Source organism: Geospiza fortis, unplaced genomic scaffold (assembly GCF_000277835.1).
Source record: "Geospiza fortis unplaced genomic scaffold, GeoFor_1.0 scaffold112, whole genome shotgun sequence".
NCBI classification, from domain to species: domain Eukaryota; kingdom Metazoa; phylum Chordata; class Aves; order Passeriformes; family Thraupidae; genus Geospiza; species Geospiza fortis.
The window spans coordinates 28033874-28050731 of NW_005054298.1; the positions used below are offsets into that span (position 1 = coordinate 28033874).

The 16858-nt window shown below is 43.1% G+C and overlaps 1 protein-coding gene across 1 annotated transcript in view; it reads left to right on the forward strand.

The window, feature by feature from the left end:
- The window catches only part of TMEFF2 (transmembrane protein with EGF like and two follistatin like domains 2), a 184673-nt gene that overhangs the window by 60396 nt on the left and 107419 nt on the right, over window positions 1–16858 (forward strand). Inside the window, exons 2-4 of the mRNA XM_005416137.1 lie at window positions 972–1081; window positions 6861–6990; window positions 9740–9766. Coding sequence (XP_005416194.1) covers window positions 972–1081; window positions 6861–6990; window positions 9740–9766 — 267 coding nt within the window. The remainder of the gene's footprint in view (window positions 1–971; window positions 1082–6860; window positions 6991–9739; window positions 9767–16858) is intronic.

Below are 16858 nucleotides of genomic sequence, written 5' to 3' on the forward strand. Positions count from 1 at the left end.
GATCGGGGCATCGGCGTCACGACGCCGGGAACCCGCTGCCCGTGTCTTAAAGTCGGGCTGACCTTTGTAATGGGTTTCCTGTGCAGGTCAGCAGCCGGTCCTTCTCCGATACCGCAAATAATTCGGGAATTAGACTGTGGTAGCCTTCTAAGGGGGAGAGCGTTATTTGGGGTACTGCGTGGATCGCACATGACGTGTTAGATCGGGGGGAATTTGCACTGTGAGCTCTTCGTTTTAAACATATAGCGATATTGATAAGAGCGCTCGGATGTTTTTTAAAAAAAACAATGGATTCAGATCTTAATGGGTTTGGAGTCTGATATAGCTGTTTTGCTTAGTATCTTGCCACTAGCTGTTGGAGTGGGAAGTCAGCTAGCGAAATCTGAAATTCATGCTTGTATTCGTGAACTGAATGTTCAGGCAGATCTCTTGGTTTTTCCTGGAGAATACGAAGGCAAAGAGCTCGGTTCACTCAGCGGCTCGTGGGGAACCTGGCACTTCTCTTGTTAACTTAGAGGTCATCAATCTTCATTGGGATCAGGCAGACCATCACAGAAAACACACAGGCTGTTTGTCTTTATTACTGGGGGCTTTGTTGTGTCATGGGCTGGAGAAATTCCGATTTGGACTTTTGTCCAACAGATTTGTGATCGGATGGGGATAAGTTGATGACATTTCCAACCCAGAGCCATGAAATAGCATAATTACCGGGTGACTTTTGAGGAAACCGAGTGCGTGAAATGGAAAAAAAAAAGTGTGTGAGGTAGTGGGGAGTAAGAACTGAGAGGAACACCGAGAGAGAAACAAGAGGAAAAGTGAAAAGCTGAGGACAGGGAAGGACAAAAGGAAATCTGGACTCTGTCAATTTCATCAACAAGGTTGTTGTGCTGTGTGCACTAAAATGCAATCATCCCATGTTGTTCCTCTTGCTAGACCAAAGCTGACTTTTTTTTCCTCTCTTTACATTTGAGGTTACGATGACAGAGAAAATGATCTCTTTCTCTGCGACACCAATACCTGTAAATTTGATGGGGAGTGTTTAAGGATTGGAGACAGTGTGACTTGTGTCTGTCAGTTCAAGGTAAGAAGATTGATATTTTGTTCTCTAATTCACTAATGAGAATACAAATCAAGGATCTGCCTTTATAACCTATCACTTGGCAATTTATTTCTCTATGTGCAGAGAAGTTAGAGGGCAAACCTGGCAGTGTGTATAAAAGCTGGCAGGAGAACCAACTGGTGTCAAGAAGACATAAGTTTCTCTGGGAAAATGCAGATGCTGTGGCTTTAAATGTCCCTTTGGGTCTGCAGTTTCAGGTTGTGCATTTCTGATTTTTCATCCCTGCCCTTTTAACGAGGATTTAGAGTCCTTTCTAAATTCATTTCTGATACAGATCATGGCTTATTGTATTCGGAGTTCTGATCTAGTTAAAGAAATGGATCTGTAATGTGCTTATGCAATATTTTCAGGAAGGGCTGCATAGTGACAATGCTTCTGCCTGTTTATCTGCCCAGCTGATCAGATTAAGGAGCAATCCCTCTGTTCCAAAATGATGAACTTCCTTTAGGTTTTATATAGTTTTAGGAGAGCTATTACTGAGTAGTAAGGGGTTTTCCTTCTATTTCTTCTCTCTTCCTCTCTCAGCTACATCTAAACCTCAGCCCTTCTCAAAGTCAGATGATTTCATTATGAAGGATTCCATTTAATGTTTTAGCTAACTCGCAGAACAGCTGGTCTTTAAATAATGACCTGAATAGAAACTGCACAAATTAAAGGAGTTTAAAGCATGTACCAGCACAGGGTTCTATGTGTGTTTATGCCCCAATGTTTTTCTGCATTTTAATGTGGATTGGTGAAGTTGTGAAACTTACCATGCTGATTTGAGTGTTTACAGTAGAGCAGGCCAAATAGTGCACAGCTCAAGACTGGGCACATCTGTAATGACTGTGTTAATATTGAGCTTTCATAGACCATTCATGTTAAAGCATTGTAAGTATCATTTATATTTCTAGAGACAAACGTGCCTTTGGAGATAAAACCCAAGTGATAAGTTCCTTCATTTTAAGCAAGGAAGGAATTTTCTCTAATGAGAGCAAGACAGTAGTTCTTAAATGCTTGTGTTTCCCATGTTGGAAGGGAATTCATATTGACTGTGGGAATCTTTTATTACATTTGGAGTTTGCATGCAATCAAATATTCAGTGTGAGAATGCTGTTTTGAGCATTTGCCTTGGCTCAGCATATGCAGTGATACAAGGGTTGTGGTCTGGTCTGTTTTATCTTTCTGTAAGGAAAAATCTGTAAGGCAGTAAAATGTCTGTGACTTGTTCCATTGCCTTGCTGGTAAGCCAGGGCAGATGTTGTGCCCTGAGTCTCAGGAGCTTAGAGCAGCCACAGAGAGTGCTTGGGTCTTGTCTTTGGTCCCAGTTTGGTGTTGCCATTTGGAATAAAGCAGTGAACTCATAGCCTGGAGGGTGCAAATTCAGATGTTGCCCTTGGCAGGGAAGAGGCATTGGGAGCGCTGTTTTCCCAAGGCAGGATGCTAATGCCTGGCGATTTGGGGTAAATGGAGCTAGGTAAACCTTTCCAGGCTGTGTGGTCCCCTCTTTGGGAGGGAGTCTAAGTATGCTGGGTTTAGCAGTTCTGTAGAGGGCAGTTGAAACAGATTTAAGGAAATCAGGCAATTGGTATATGAATATGTAAATAAGATCAAAATAATGAGTTGGGCAATTGTGGGCCGATCACTAGGAAATGGGTTGAAATCAACAATCTTTGGTTTCAGTGGCCATTGGATCAGGCCCTGTAAACCTCAGAGCTCTTTGTCTTGCTGTGAGCCCTCTGTGGAGCTGCAGGGCTGACTGTGACCTTGGAGGGCAGATTACCTGTGGCTGATGCTGTGCCAGCGCTGCCAAGGGCTGCGGTGCCGGGGGCTTCTGTAGTCAAACGCAGCGCTTTGATACAGGCTGAGCTTGAGGGGATGTTAGCTGCTCTTGTAACATCAGTGGACACCGTGACAAGCCAAAAGGATATGCCACTGGAGTAGAAAATTAATTTTTTAGCATGGTGTCTGAGGCTGGCTAAGTGAGGCAGAGCTGGCCAGGTAGTTTATGTCACGAGTAACGGGGACCCCATCAGAATTCAGGGCTCCCATTTCAGTGACAACTCTCTGTGGCGATAGTGAGCAATCAGTAGCAGGCTCCTCATCGCTAGAAGTGTGTTTTGTGTCTTCTTCAGGAATTTGAGAAAATAGACAAGGATAGAGAGCTCATTTTGCCTCACTGCTGATGAAAAGTTCTGGGCTGACCAGCCTGTGTCTTGAGAGGCTGAGAACATGGAAGGGGAGAGCAGGGCTTCTGCAGTCTTTGTTTGGGTTTGTTCAAACCAGACTTACAGATGCTTCATGTCTGCCCAAGTGGAGTTAAAAGGAATTTATTTTTATTTGAAAGGATGAATATGATCAGACTGCTCTGGAACACCCAAGTTAGTCTTCCAGCCCTGGAGAGCGAGCAGGCATGTGCTGAGAGAGAGGTTCATATTGGCTGGTTCTCCTGTCACAGTCTGCTGTGACAACTCTCAGTGAGACATGTATTTTACTGAAAAACACCATGTCCCACTCTGATCAGGAGATGCAGAGTCCTTGTGCAGGACAAGCCCAGACTTTGGTGCTGGCAGGGAGGGAAGGCTCTGGGACAGTGCTGGCTCCTAGAGGAGGGCTGTGCATGTGGGAAACCACCAGCCCTTCCTTCTCTCAGACTCAGTGGGTCCAACAGAAGGGGTGTAGAGCTGTGCTAGCAGGCAAGTGGTTGGAGACATGGCTTGCTGGAGTCTGGACCTGTATGCCCAAAGCCATAGGTCTGGCAGCTGGGCTCTTCCCTCTGACATTTCATGAACATATAAAAAAATGTACCAGGTATTTCCATCGTGTCTTTTCTCTTGAGTCACCAGTTTTTATGGGAGGAAGGAGTCCCATTTTCATGGATGTCGAGTCTTCCACGTACTTCAGTGTTTGTGGAGCTGCAACATCACCTGTCCTGATGACCTGTTGGACATCACCTGTTGGACATCCAACTTCCAGCTTTGTTATATTTCCAGAATATATTTTTGTGCTGCTTGGTTTGAGATGTGGGTGGCATTTTGGGAGTAGTTGATCCATGGAAGTATTAGAAGGTCAAGCTTTTAACTGTGTTACCAGGAGGAGGAGTTACACAGGTTACAATTATCTTTAGGAAACAAACCACCTGCTTTCAGTGCACTGGAGTGATCCAAAGGCTCCCAAAGATGGTTTGTCCCTGGCTGTGACAGTGAGCACTCGAGGCTGCAGGCGCTGAGGAAAGCAGCCTTTCACTGACTCTTGATGGAATTGCATGAGTCCATTTCTCTGCTCTACAGCTGTATGTTAACAACTGGCATGTGTAAGAGAGCAGTGAAGACATGGCGCTGTGCTGCTGGGTTTAGTGGGAGTTTTAACATGGATTTCCCTCAGGGCTTGCTCAGTCCTTACTTGGGGATGAAGAATCATCCCTACATCTAGGGCCTGGTCTAGTGAGTCCTAAACCAGTGACAATAATATGTCACTAGAATGACATTCAACGCTTGATATTCTCTAGCACCAGCAAGGAGGTATTTTGTGATCGTGATGAGCTGTGAGTACAGGATTCAGCATGGGCAAACACAGGAGTCTGGCTCTAGTGGGTTAGGAACCTCCTGGTGACCAACATCACAGCCCTCTCATTGGTGGTCTTGTTTTCTTTCCTGGGTAACTTCCATTACAGTTTCCAGCTCAAAGCCAAGGCAGGATCCATATGGAAGATATCCCTCCCTTTGCTCCTTATGGCTCCTGCCTTTCCCATCTGAATCCTAGTTTTCCAAAGGTGCTGGTGGGAATAGTGGACTACTAATACTTCCTGGGATCCTGGTGTCTCTCAAATGCATTTTAAAATTGGCCAGTCTTTGGAAGAAGCTCCAGCCTAGCTCATAGCACTCCTCTGTGTGGATTGGGATTTCATCATTTATGTGGGGCTGTCTGGCCTTTCAGATCTGCAGCTGAGTCCGTGTCAAAGATCGTCCCTTGCTCTGGGTGAAAGCAGCAGAGGAGTTGCCTTTGTGTTTCTCGGGCAGAAAAGTTGCCTCTGTGTTTCTTGGGCAAAGAATCCAACCTTGTTTCTACATGTAAGAAAGCCTGTTGAGATACTCCAGGCCAAATTCCTCACAAATCCTTGGGTGACAAGCAGACATTACACCTAAAGCAAGCATGATTTGATGCTTCATGCTTTAAAAAATATGCACGATTGTGTTAATTGTCCTGGTTATGTATTCCAGATCAGCCTCTAGCAATTGCTGTTGAGCTTCTGGATGAAGTTGGCATTTTATGCTTGAAACATTGCTCAGATTTGGAACATAATGGTGAAAATAGCCTAGAAACATTTTTAATCAACAGTTTAAAATCTCTGCATGGAGGAATCCTTCATGAGGAGCAGAAGGAGAGGATTTCTACTGTTGTGGCTGCTGTTTTTCTTCCTTGTGCTGTGGGAAGAGGGTGCTGGGGGTGGGCAACATCTTGGGAAGATTGAAGAGAATACAATGCAAAAGGAAAATGTCATTTGTTTTGGCCCAATCAAAATGTCACTCTGACCAACTATGAATAATTTCTTGGCAGCTGCTCTGTGTGGAGGCCTGCAATTAATGCAATCTATGCAATTGTTTGTGTTAATCACTTCTGTAGTCATTCAGTTTAAAGCATTTTTGATGTTAATATCCCTGATATTTCAGTTCTGTGTGTTACATTGTGCCCAACAAACACACCTTAGACACATAATGGCATGATACAGCTAAATAGGATGTATGATTTCTTCTAAATTTTTACTTGGATTTAGGCAGAGGTTAGCGTTTGTAAATAATAATTGTGATCATTCCATTTGTTCTAATTAAACAATGAGGCATACCAGGAGTAGGGTAATCACGAGATAATCATATCCCTGGTATAATTGCCATGTACTGGGCACATCCAAGTATTTCTAAGCCTCCAAGCATGATTATCTTGTGATAACTGCACCCCGTAGGTTGCCCAATTTTCAGTCTAAAATGAAATTGTTATCTTTCTTAAATGAATGAGAAGGGGCAAAACTGTCTTCCAGTGGGAGAGGAAATCAGGCAGAGCTCAGCAGGACTTGGAGCCAAAGCAGGGATGTGTGGTGTGAGAAACTTCTGCACTGGCTGGGCTCGCTGCAGTGCTGCTGCTCCTGCCCACTGGCCACCGTGGGGAGAGCTTGAACCTTTGTGGAGCATCCCAGCTGCAGCTTGCCAGGAACAGAAGTGTCTGTGCAGAAAGAGGGATGGACTTGGATCATTGGTGTCTCAGAAATAATTTCCCTCTGCCAGTCAGTACTTGAACAGTTAGACACACACTTGTGTGTGCAGACCTCCGTAGCACTGCCGGGGTGTGTGCAGGAGGAGGGGAAGAGGGAGCCTGTTCATTACTGTTTGTCTGGAGCCATCCAATGGAAACACAGGAGCTGTGGTTGCAGATGTGAGGAATCATTTGCCTTGCCCTGTTCCTTCCCTGGGAATGCCTCCTGCTCCTGCTGGCAGTCAGAGACCTCTCTGGGGCACTTACTGAACACTTTGCCCATTCAGATTACCTTTCCCCTAATCTCTTCAAATCTGATTTTTCTGTTTAAAAATACCCCTCCCTCTCCCCAGTAGCTGTGAAGGTGAGAGAGGATTGCCAGTGTCCCCCTCTGTTGTTTTCCCAGGGTTTTAATGCTGCCAGGGAGCATGGGGTGTGTGGGGGCACCCCAATGGGTGCTGTGTCCCCTGTGCTTGTGTGACTGACGCTGCTGCTCTCTGTCCCTTCCCATCAGTGCAACAATGACTACGTGCCCGTGTGTGGCTCCAATGGTGACACCTACCAGAACGAATGCTACTTGAAACAGGCTGCCTGCAAGCAGCAGAGTGAAATCCTGCTGGTGTCCGAGGGATCGTGTGCCACTGGTAGGTATAACCAGCCTGCCTGCCAACCTGCCATGCCCCCCAGGAAAATGGCCTGGGGATGGCAAGAACCTTTTGCATTCTTGCTTTCATTACTGGTTAATTTTTGGGGGCATGAGAAGTTGCTGCCATCCTTCCCTTCTAAGTACTTCACTATAGGCTCTGACACACTGTACCCCTGGCACTGTTTGGAAGAGTTCAGCACAGAAGTAGATTTGTTTTTTAATTTGTGTCTTGTGCTCCTGATCATCCTGTGCCCTGCCTACACTTCTGAGCTGTTAGGACAAGTGAACTGGTAGCAGATTAATTGAGCAGATGTCTGATAAATGGGCATCTGGATTACCACAAACCTCTCCATAATCTGGAGAGAGAGAACTGGAGCATTATTGCCTGCAATCCAGTTCCTTAGGTTTTTCCTTATCCTTGTAGGGCCAGATCCCCAGCTGGTATGATTCAACAGAGCAGTGGTTGTAATGAGTCCTGCCAATTTATACCAGCTGAGGATTCAGTCCAAAGCACACGTAATGAGCACGTCTGTGCCACAGGTGTTTTGTTCTGGACTTGAGGAAACTGACTGGCGTGTGAGACAGCTTTGCTCAACTCTGAGCCTTGTGAGCTGTTTATATCTCAGCTTGTATGAAAACAGCCAGAAAGGTGAATGAGCAAAATCTGCCAGGAAAACCCAGTTGCTTATGTGCAGGAGTTCTTGATGTTTTTCTTTCGTGCTCGGTATCTGTTAGAGGTGGGCAGTGAAGTTAACTTGAAAAGAGCAGGAGTAAGCCTTTGTTCTTGAGAGAGTTCTTTAAACTTAAAGCAGAATTTTTTCTTGGCTGAGGATGGAGGAGTCAATAAAAAGTACATTAGACAAACTTTTTTCAGTGCTGTAATTTCATGTTTCATACACCTGAGAGAAAATAAACTCCTTTCTCTGGAAATGTTGTTCTTCTCTGAAGCTGTTACCTGACAATTTTCCAAAAGAAAAAAACATATGCTGCAATTTTTTTGTCCATAAATTGGTATTAAATGGAGCTCGGGCTGACAAAACCTACTGTGGTGTAGGATTTGTTCAACTTAGTAAATTCTCTCAGCACAGCAACTGGTCTTTTTGGTTCAAACTTTTTGATTAAAGAGGTAATTTCAGCACATTACTACAGTTTTTCAACTTTTCTGAAACTTATTTGCCTGCTGGCAATGACTGTGTTGGCAGTTCTCTTTGAAGCACATTGTGGATTTCAGAAACAGAGAAGGGAAAAAAAAGATATTTTCCTGAAGCCTTGCTCAAGGTGTTTGGCCTCTTTTTCCTTTTCCCAAGGAGGAGCTCAGTGGAGAAGGAAACAGCTATTTTCCTTAGGTTTTCCCAGTGGGATGGGGCAGAGAGAGAGGGTGCTGAAGAACCCCCAGCAGAGACGTGGGCTTCTGGGGGAAGTGTCAGTGAGCACCCTTCTGGCCCTGCCTGGCAGGGCAGGAGGAGGGACACGAGGTCCTTTTCTGCAGAGAGCCAGATGCCGTGGCAGCTCACTGTGGCAGGCAGGTGATCGCACGTGCTCTTTTCTTTCTGTGTGCTGGGGAGATGTGGCACACCTGGAAAAGCAAAGCTTCCCAGAGCCATGGGTGCACTGTAGTGCAGACCTTTCTTCCCTCCTTCCTCAGTAGCTCATTTGGGAAAGAGCATCAGGACAAAGGATCAGATCAGGAAAATCCAGGACATGGTCACTGGGAAAACACTGTTTTTTCCATTCCCTTTTTCAGCCACCTTTTGCAGCTGTCCTTTGCAGCCTTGCTGAATGAATCTACTATTTGAAGCAATTCTTGCAAACAATTATTTAGCAAAGATTTTTCCTTTTCTTTCTTAGTTTTGAGCAGTGATGGCTTGTGCAAGTTCAGACCCACCAGACCTCCCTGTCAGTAAATGAGATCTAACAGTTCACAGGGTACTTTGATCCCAAAGCAGAGTTTCCAAACTCTTTCTGTTAATCTTGATGCTGCTAAATGCATAACTGTTCCACTAAGGGGGAGGATAGGGTGGCAGCCTCCCTCCCTTCCCTGCAGAAGAAACTCCTCCTAGGCATTATTTTTGGTAGCCCTGTGTGTGTGCATTTCCATGCTTTGCATTGCTTAGAAAGTTTCTTACTGAAGCTCTGGGCTTAGCAATTTTGTGATGTTACACTTTCTAAATTTGTGACTCTCATCATTCCAGCCAACAAAATGTCAAGTAGAGGAAAGAGAAAACACTCCGTTTTGAAACTCAGGAACAACCTTGAGAAAAATGGTGTTTTAATAATTTACCTGAAGACTTTGAATAATAGTAATTTATTGGTTTATTCCAACTAGTTAGAATTTGATGAAATGTCCTGTTTCCTAAAGATAATGATACAAATTTACAAATGGGTTTAAAATTTCTCCTTGGTGAGGATTTAGTAGCGACCAACTGGAGTAACTTTGTACTACTGTTGGGAACAAAGATTTATCAGTCTAAGTACAACAAAACAAGGTAGAGACTTCTAAGGGCATTGCAGCATTCTGTGGCTTATTTTATTTTCATCTGATAGAGAGACTTTAAAATGAAAAAAAAACCAGAGACACGAGGAAGATGGCTTGAGTGAATTACATTCAGATTAGATCTCAATAATTTACCCAGGGATGCCATCAAAGGCGAGGTACACTGTAGTACACTTCACTGAAGCCTTGCTTTGCATGCTCCCAGCACATACTGGAGCACATGAATATAAATTCCTTTCTGTTCTTTTCTCAGATGCTGGCTCAGGATCTGGGGACGGAGGTAAGAGCCCTCTTTTAATATCTCTGCTCTTATGTGTGCACACATTGTCTTCCACAATTTCAGATTGTAAGTGGATATACTTTACAATCTAAGTTGTTGCACTACATACTGTCTTTTGTTCAGCTCTGTCTTTGAAAAAAGTGGTATTTTGCATTTCAGTCAAGCTGGAACCTAATCATGACATGCTGTTTTCTAGGGAAATTCAGAAAGCTGTGTTACTTCTAATAGGACTTGGAATTATTCATAGATTGTGCTAGGAGCTCTATCTCCATCTACTGTTACAGTTGCACTCATTTGTTTTATGTTTAGGATAATATTTCTTTTGTTTTTAAAACATGAGCCAAACCCTTGGCTCCTCCTCACTGGAGGATTCGAGCCAAATATTTTGTGGTAGAAGAGAGCATTCTTTCAAAGATATGAAGAAATGTCACAGGGAAAGAACAATGTGTTTTTATAAGAACAGGAACAACAAAACTGAACGTGGAAATAGCCTGAGCCCTTTGTGGCATACAGGGGATACTGTAAAATGTAGGCAAACCAGCATTTAAGCAGGGGCTTCTTCTATTGTTTTGGGGGTTTTTTGCCTTATTTCTTGGTGCAGTCATAATGGATTTGCTTGTCTGATATCAGTCCTTCTTGGAAGTGCAAGTGTTTGGTCTGGGTAGTGCCCTGCCTTGGGGTAGGGAGTGTGACTTTTGGGGTAGGTCAGCCTTCTCTGGGGTTCAGGGCTAGTGTGGGTGGCTTGGGAAGGCTGTCCTGGAGAGCTCCCTGAATAAGCTCCAGGAGCCCCCTGGCAGGGAAGGGCAAGGCCAGCATCAGGCTGGGAGGCTGCTGGGGCAGCCACCAGGAGCTGAGCCAGCTTTTGGTGTGACACAGACAGCAGGGCTGGGCTCAGATCTGGTTTTATGGCTGCTCCTGGATGGATTCAGGTTTTTCAAATACAGTCATGTTACTTGGCAAAGTATGCCCTGGTCCTTGTTTGATTTTGGTAACCAGGAATCAGTGAGTGCAGTGTGTATGGAAGGTATTATTTTACCTGTGAAGTGGCCAACAACATGAGCATGAGGCACTTCAAGGAGTCTGATTTTCTGACATCAGACTCAGGCTGCTTTCTGGAACTCAGGATACTTCAAGATGCTTCAAATCTGGCTCTCCAAAAACTGCAATGTAAAATATTGCTAGTTTTTTCCAGCTATTCCTATTTTACTCTAATGTTCTTTTAGATTGTGTTTTTAAACCATTACAGCAGAAAAATACTTTGTTCAGTGCTTACTAGAAATCTACTATTTGATTTATATGTACAATAGGGTTTTCACACCTATGGTCAATAAATTGGTTTTCAAATGAAGTTGCACTAAATTCATCATGCATGTACTAAGGAAGACAGATAAAGTTTTCAGTTTGTTTTGTAATTAGGAGATGGGAAAACAAAGTTGGCCACTTTCTGAAAGTAATTAATTCCATTCTCAGAAAGCATAGGAGTTTAAAGGCATGATTTCCAAAGACTTTCATTTTAGAAGCTCAGGTTGACAGACAATGAGCAGAGCAGGGCCTTGGCATGACTGTGCAGGTAGTAAGGAAGCAGATTTAGGAAGCAGACAGAACCAAGTTGGTACATGTGTTTAAAGGTCTGCAAAGCTGCCTTGTATTATTCAAGATTTAGTAGGCAGCTATGGCTGTTCTTGAAGTACAAAAGTATATTTATGTGCCCAAAGAAGCTAAATCCAGACAAGTAAATGTTGTCACTACATCACTCTTTACTAGACATGGTTTTGTTGTAAAAGCTGTAATAAATTTTGGATGTCATCACAGTAAGTCTTGTAAAATCCACTCCAGCAGTCATGAGTGGGACATGTTCCTATGAGAAGCCCGAGGTCTTAGGCAATCTTCTGTGGTTTCTGATTTTTCTTGAATTGTTTTTTTCTTTCTTATGCTTCTCCAAGGAGTCTTGGTTAACAGAATAACCAGTGCAACATCTTTTTGAGCAAAACTCCTGCCATAGGGATGGTCCCAGCCAGACAGCTGTGAGATAAGGGAACAACATTTTCAACAGACTTGTATCTCATGGTTGGATTTCTTTGCTCTGATGAGGTACATCTAGCAAGAAATGAACTCAAGTTGTGTTGTTCTGGTTCTTAGAACATGGCAAGTTTCCAGCTTTGAGGTGGTTTCCCCCATGACTGATACCAGTTCAGCTCCCAGTGCTGCTGCTCCTTCAGTGGAGTTGTCACATGAAAAGTGAATGGCTAGAGGGCTCAGATATAGCTGGAAAGGAGTTGGTGTGAGGGACACATGTAGATAAGCACACCATGTGGTCATACAAGCCTCCTTTTCTCAGGAAACTGGTCAGAGCATGAACAAAACAGCCAGGGGCTGTGTTTTGGTGCCATGTTTTCCTTTTAGGTGTTCCCATCTGGGTTTGCAGGGAAGTCTTCTCAATTCACTACGTAGGATTTGGGGTTTTTTGCTTTCTTGTCATGGTTGCTGAGATCAGAGGGGTCTCAGCTTTTCAGCACTTTAATGATCTTGAGGGCTTTCCAGAGGTGATTTAATCTTCCTTTATGCAGCAATAACATACAAAAGTCCCCTTATTTGTAAAGTGATGAGGGAATCTTAATCACATTTGATTACTGAGCCTTCAGCATACACTTTTGGGGATATCCAGTAGATGGGTAGGACAGTAGGTGTTCAAATTTCTTACTGCAGAAGACATTTTTCCCTGTAAATGAAGATGAAAAATGCAGAATCAAGAGCCATTTCAGTGTTTTGATTGCAGAAGCTGGGAGTGTGGTGTGGAATTATTTAAAAACCCACATCCCAGAAAGATACTAATCAGAAAGCCAGAAAGGATGAATGTGAAAGACTTTATACAGAGAGTAATTTAAAGAGATTCCATTCATTTTCATCTATGCCGTTCTCTAGACAACTGGGTTTTTTTAGAACCCAATGATTCATGTTTTGGTCTTGAGCAGCTTTATAATGAATTCTTGCTCGTTTCCTGGCTTCCTTCTAACAGCAACAAACTCAAGATGCAGTATTTCATTATAGCTCTTAATGGGCTAAGAACATCTCTCCTCGATTTCATTTTCACGCTGAGCCCTCCTTTGCCCTGCCTGCATTGTCTGCACTCCCAGCTCTGTTGATTGGCTTTCATTCACAGTCTGGTGGATTCACTGAAGGTGACTGTCACCCTGGGTGTTGCTGTGACCCCGGCAGGGCAGTGCATAAGCACCTACCTTAGATTCATTTCAGAGCCTTCTTCAATTTCCATTCAAGTCCTAATGACTTCAGTGGGAATTCTGTGGGGCCTTGAGTACACAGATCTTATCCTAGCTTGATTTTATGTTAATTCTTTATGATCTAGACTAAGGCAAAATAAAAATAAACCAACCAAACGAGTGATAATTCATCAATACCATCATCACCATTTATTTTACAGTAACATCTAGAGGTGCTAATTCTAAGATTAGGACTCCAGGGTGGTACACCCTGACACTGTGAAGCAGTTCTTCACAGTAGGGGAGAGAATAAAAACTGTGAAGCAGAGCCTGGGTATTCAAGTTGGGCAAGGGCTGGAAGCTGCATCACATTCCAGTGTCTGAATTGGGAATAGCACATGTTGCTATTGCTTCAGAGCCAGCCCAGTGCTGGGGCTTTTGAGCCCCAGTGTTTGTCAGCAAGCCCATGTGACATCCAGAAAGAATCAGAGATTATACTGCTCTTAAACTTATTCCTGATCTGTTAGACAAACCTGAAAGGCAACAACCTTACAAGACACCTTCTTTCCCCCCCCTCTGCCTCTCTTGCTTTGTGTGTGTATTTTAAGGATGAGCATGCCTTGTTTGTTTGTTCATTCTTTCAATTTATCCCTTCAATCTTACCCAGAAAAAAATGAAGCCCTGCAGCTTTTTGTAGGTGCCAACATGTAGATTTAATGATAGATTTGGTATTCTGGTCTGCCTTTCCTGTTGACTTAGAGATGTGTGAATAAACACATACATATTATAAATCTATATGGAGCAGCAGTCATCTTGAAACACTAACCCAGAGAAAACAGGCAGGAAAAAAATTAACACTTTGCAGCCCATGTTATTTTTTAAGGCAAACCATAATGCAGCATGTATATGCTTTTTATTTTATCCTTTAAACACGTAAATGGCTACTTTGACCCAATTGCCTTTGCATTTTCTCCCTACTAGTTTTGAATGGCTTACTTGAATTCAGCAGCTCTGCTGCTTTTCCAGTGATTTCCCTTTCTGCTTTATTACAGTGTTGATGGATGGGCAGGGCTATGCAGAACACGCTGAATATTGCTGTAAACACTGTCCTAGCAGTCACACTTGAGCCAAAATACACCATAAAACCTGGAGTGTATATTGGTTTGAACGAAGCAGTGTATAAAATGCAGTGCTGATAAACACACACATACACACATGTTCTCAATATAGGGGAGAATACTCTGACTGTTCTAGTTTAACCTTGGAAAGAAAGGGAATTCATATTTTGAGCTACAGATTCTTTTCCTGGGTGTAATAGGTGATTCAAGCTTCTCTCATGTGAATTCAGAATGTCTGCTGACCCCACGTGCAATTGTCAACTGCAATAAGGAAATAGGAAAGCTTCTTTTACTCTAATTTGATTTGGGAGATATAATTTCAAGCAGCATCAGAAGGTACAGAACCAACTATAGCAACATGCAGCAACTGGGTAAATACCTCTGGAGGGAATGTTTAAATCCTAAATGATTGACCTGACTGTGGTTGGTCAAATATGTCTCCTTTGTTAAACGGGTTTTTACCTTGTTAACCTCAGCATGGCACGGAGCCCAAACCAATAAGCTCTTTGAAAGGCCAGGTTTATTAGCTCAGGCTCTTCGTTGTCCTAACATGATTACATGACTTCCAGTTCAGGGCTGGTGCTCATCTGACCTATATAAGAGTTAGGTCAGGGAAAGGCAGTTCATGTCTCTTTTTGGCCTTTAAAAATTAGGAAAGGATGAAGTTCCCATATGTTTTTGTTGACTAGAAGAGAAGCACTTGCACATTCACAAGTGCCAGGCTCCTAGACCCCTGCCAGGGCATTTTGTGCTGGGTAGGATGCATTAGCCATTTTGGAAAATCTTAGGAAGTGTGGAGATGACAGGAATACCATTTTTTGGACTCCTCCTGGGCTCTCATTCAAGCTAAATGTACTGAGCTCATCAACCCTGCTAGGCTGAGATGCTTGGGCAAATCCCCATAGCTCCTAGAAACTCCCCAGGGTTCTAAAGTACCAGCCCTGGAAAATGGTGGGCTTGGATTTCGTTGCCTGGATCTTGCCTGTGTTTTTCTTGCTGCTTCTGAAGCTGGAATGCATAAACATCCAGTGAAAAGTGCTGTGTTTTCTGCCTGTGCTTGCTGTGTTATTGATGGGCAGCAGTCCTTGCTGTGCTCCTGGTCCCATCAAGCAGGCACTGAGAAATGCCATGAGGAAGAGTTTTGAATGATTTGTGGCCTGTTTTCAGCCATTCATGCAAAGCTGAAGAAAATTAATAGGAGATGCCATGAAGATCCACAGACTTGTGTAGGCAAGAAGTATGAATGACGTTCATTCATAGCCTCTTTCCTGCATTATGCAATCCTTTAGGTTTTTGGCACTCTGTGTAAGTAGTTCAGAGCCACACAGGGATTCTATGAATGGAAGATGTTCACCTACATTAAAAACTACTGAGGATGCCCTGGTTTTGCTTTAGAAGTCAAAATTGCTTCTCTGCATAGAAACAGAGAAAAAAATCCCAAAATATGCTGGCTAATCATATGCAATCTGTAAATCCACTAATAACTAAGTCATCAAATCATCAAACAAATCCTATGATACTCCAGCAAACAGATTAAAAAAGCAGTGCCCAATCACAAATACTCATTTATTGGACTGTTGTAAACACAGCAAGAGAGATGTAGTGGTCTAGATTTGTCTGTTACATCTCTGTAAACCTGGATTAATTTTCCTTGTGACAACTGTGGAGTCACTAGAGATTAGCCGAGATGACAGTGAGAGGCAAATCTAGCCCACTGTTTTGCTTTTTTGTGCAGGGATTTCTTCCACAGAGGAAAATAATGGTTTTTAAGCTTTCAAATGGCTCTTCCAAGCTTGCTGCAAACACCTTCCATCATGGGGCAAGAGCATGTGTTCAAGCACATGCTTTGGTTTTATCACATGCTTAAATGCCATTGACTTTTAAATTTCTCTTCTGAATGTGGATGTCTTGCACAAGTGGGATCTGAGGCGGTCTGGGAGTGACCAGAACTGCTTCAGATCCTCATGCATCTCATCATTATGTATTCTGTGGTTTAGTGGTTGAAGAAGCTGATTCACTGTGCACTTGCTTTGAGCAGGTTTTGGTGTGACACTGGATTTTGTTAGATGCTCTCATGAGACCTTAAAAAGAACAAATGGGATGAAAACTGCCAAGTCTCTCTCTAAAGCTTCGTGTGTTTGCTTTCTCCAACTCTTGCATTTCAGATCTCAGCTGCATCTGGCAAATTTAATGTATTCTGCACTTGATGTTTAAATTCCCTTTTGTCTAAGAGGTTTTCTTTCCTTTCAGAGATTGGGAAATGAAACCAGAAATTTTGCCTGCTATATTTGAAGTCAGTGGGAGTTCATCTTCAGGAAGGGCACAACTGATTCCTAGACACTTAGCAAACTGGAGACAGCCTCCTCCTTTATGTAAATGCACACACAGGACAAGTTTCATCAGTGTGGTACAAGCCCAGGAATCCAGAGCAATTCATAATCAAATCCAGACGAGTTAGAATTTTATGGGAGAGCACTTCCAGTTCTTAAGATGTTGCCATGAGCCTTCTAGCCCAGGTTTTTGAATAGCTTTATAGAACATGCTTAGTTTCTACTTTAAAACAAGTACATAGCTTGTTGCTCAGGAGAATACTTGAATAGAAGCCCAAAGTGTTCAACAACAGGGAGATCTCTAAACTGCAGTTTGAAAATATCACAACTCGGGGAAGAAGAGGTCAAAACCATTCCATGTTATTTTAAGTGATTTTTTTTAATGCCTTGGACTTGTTAATACCATTTCTTCTAGCTGCATGGGAG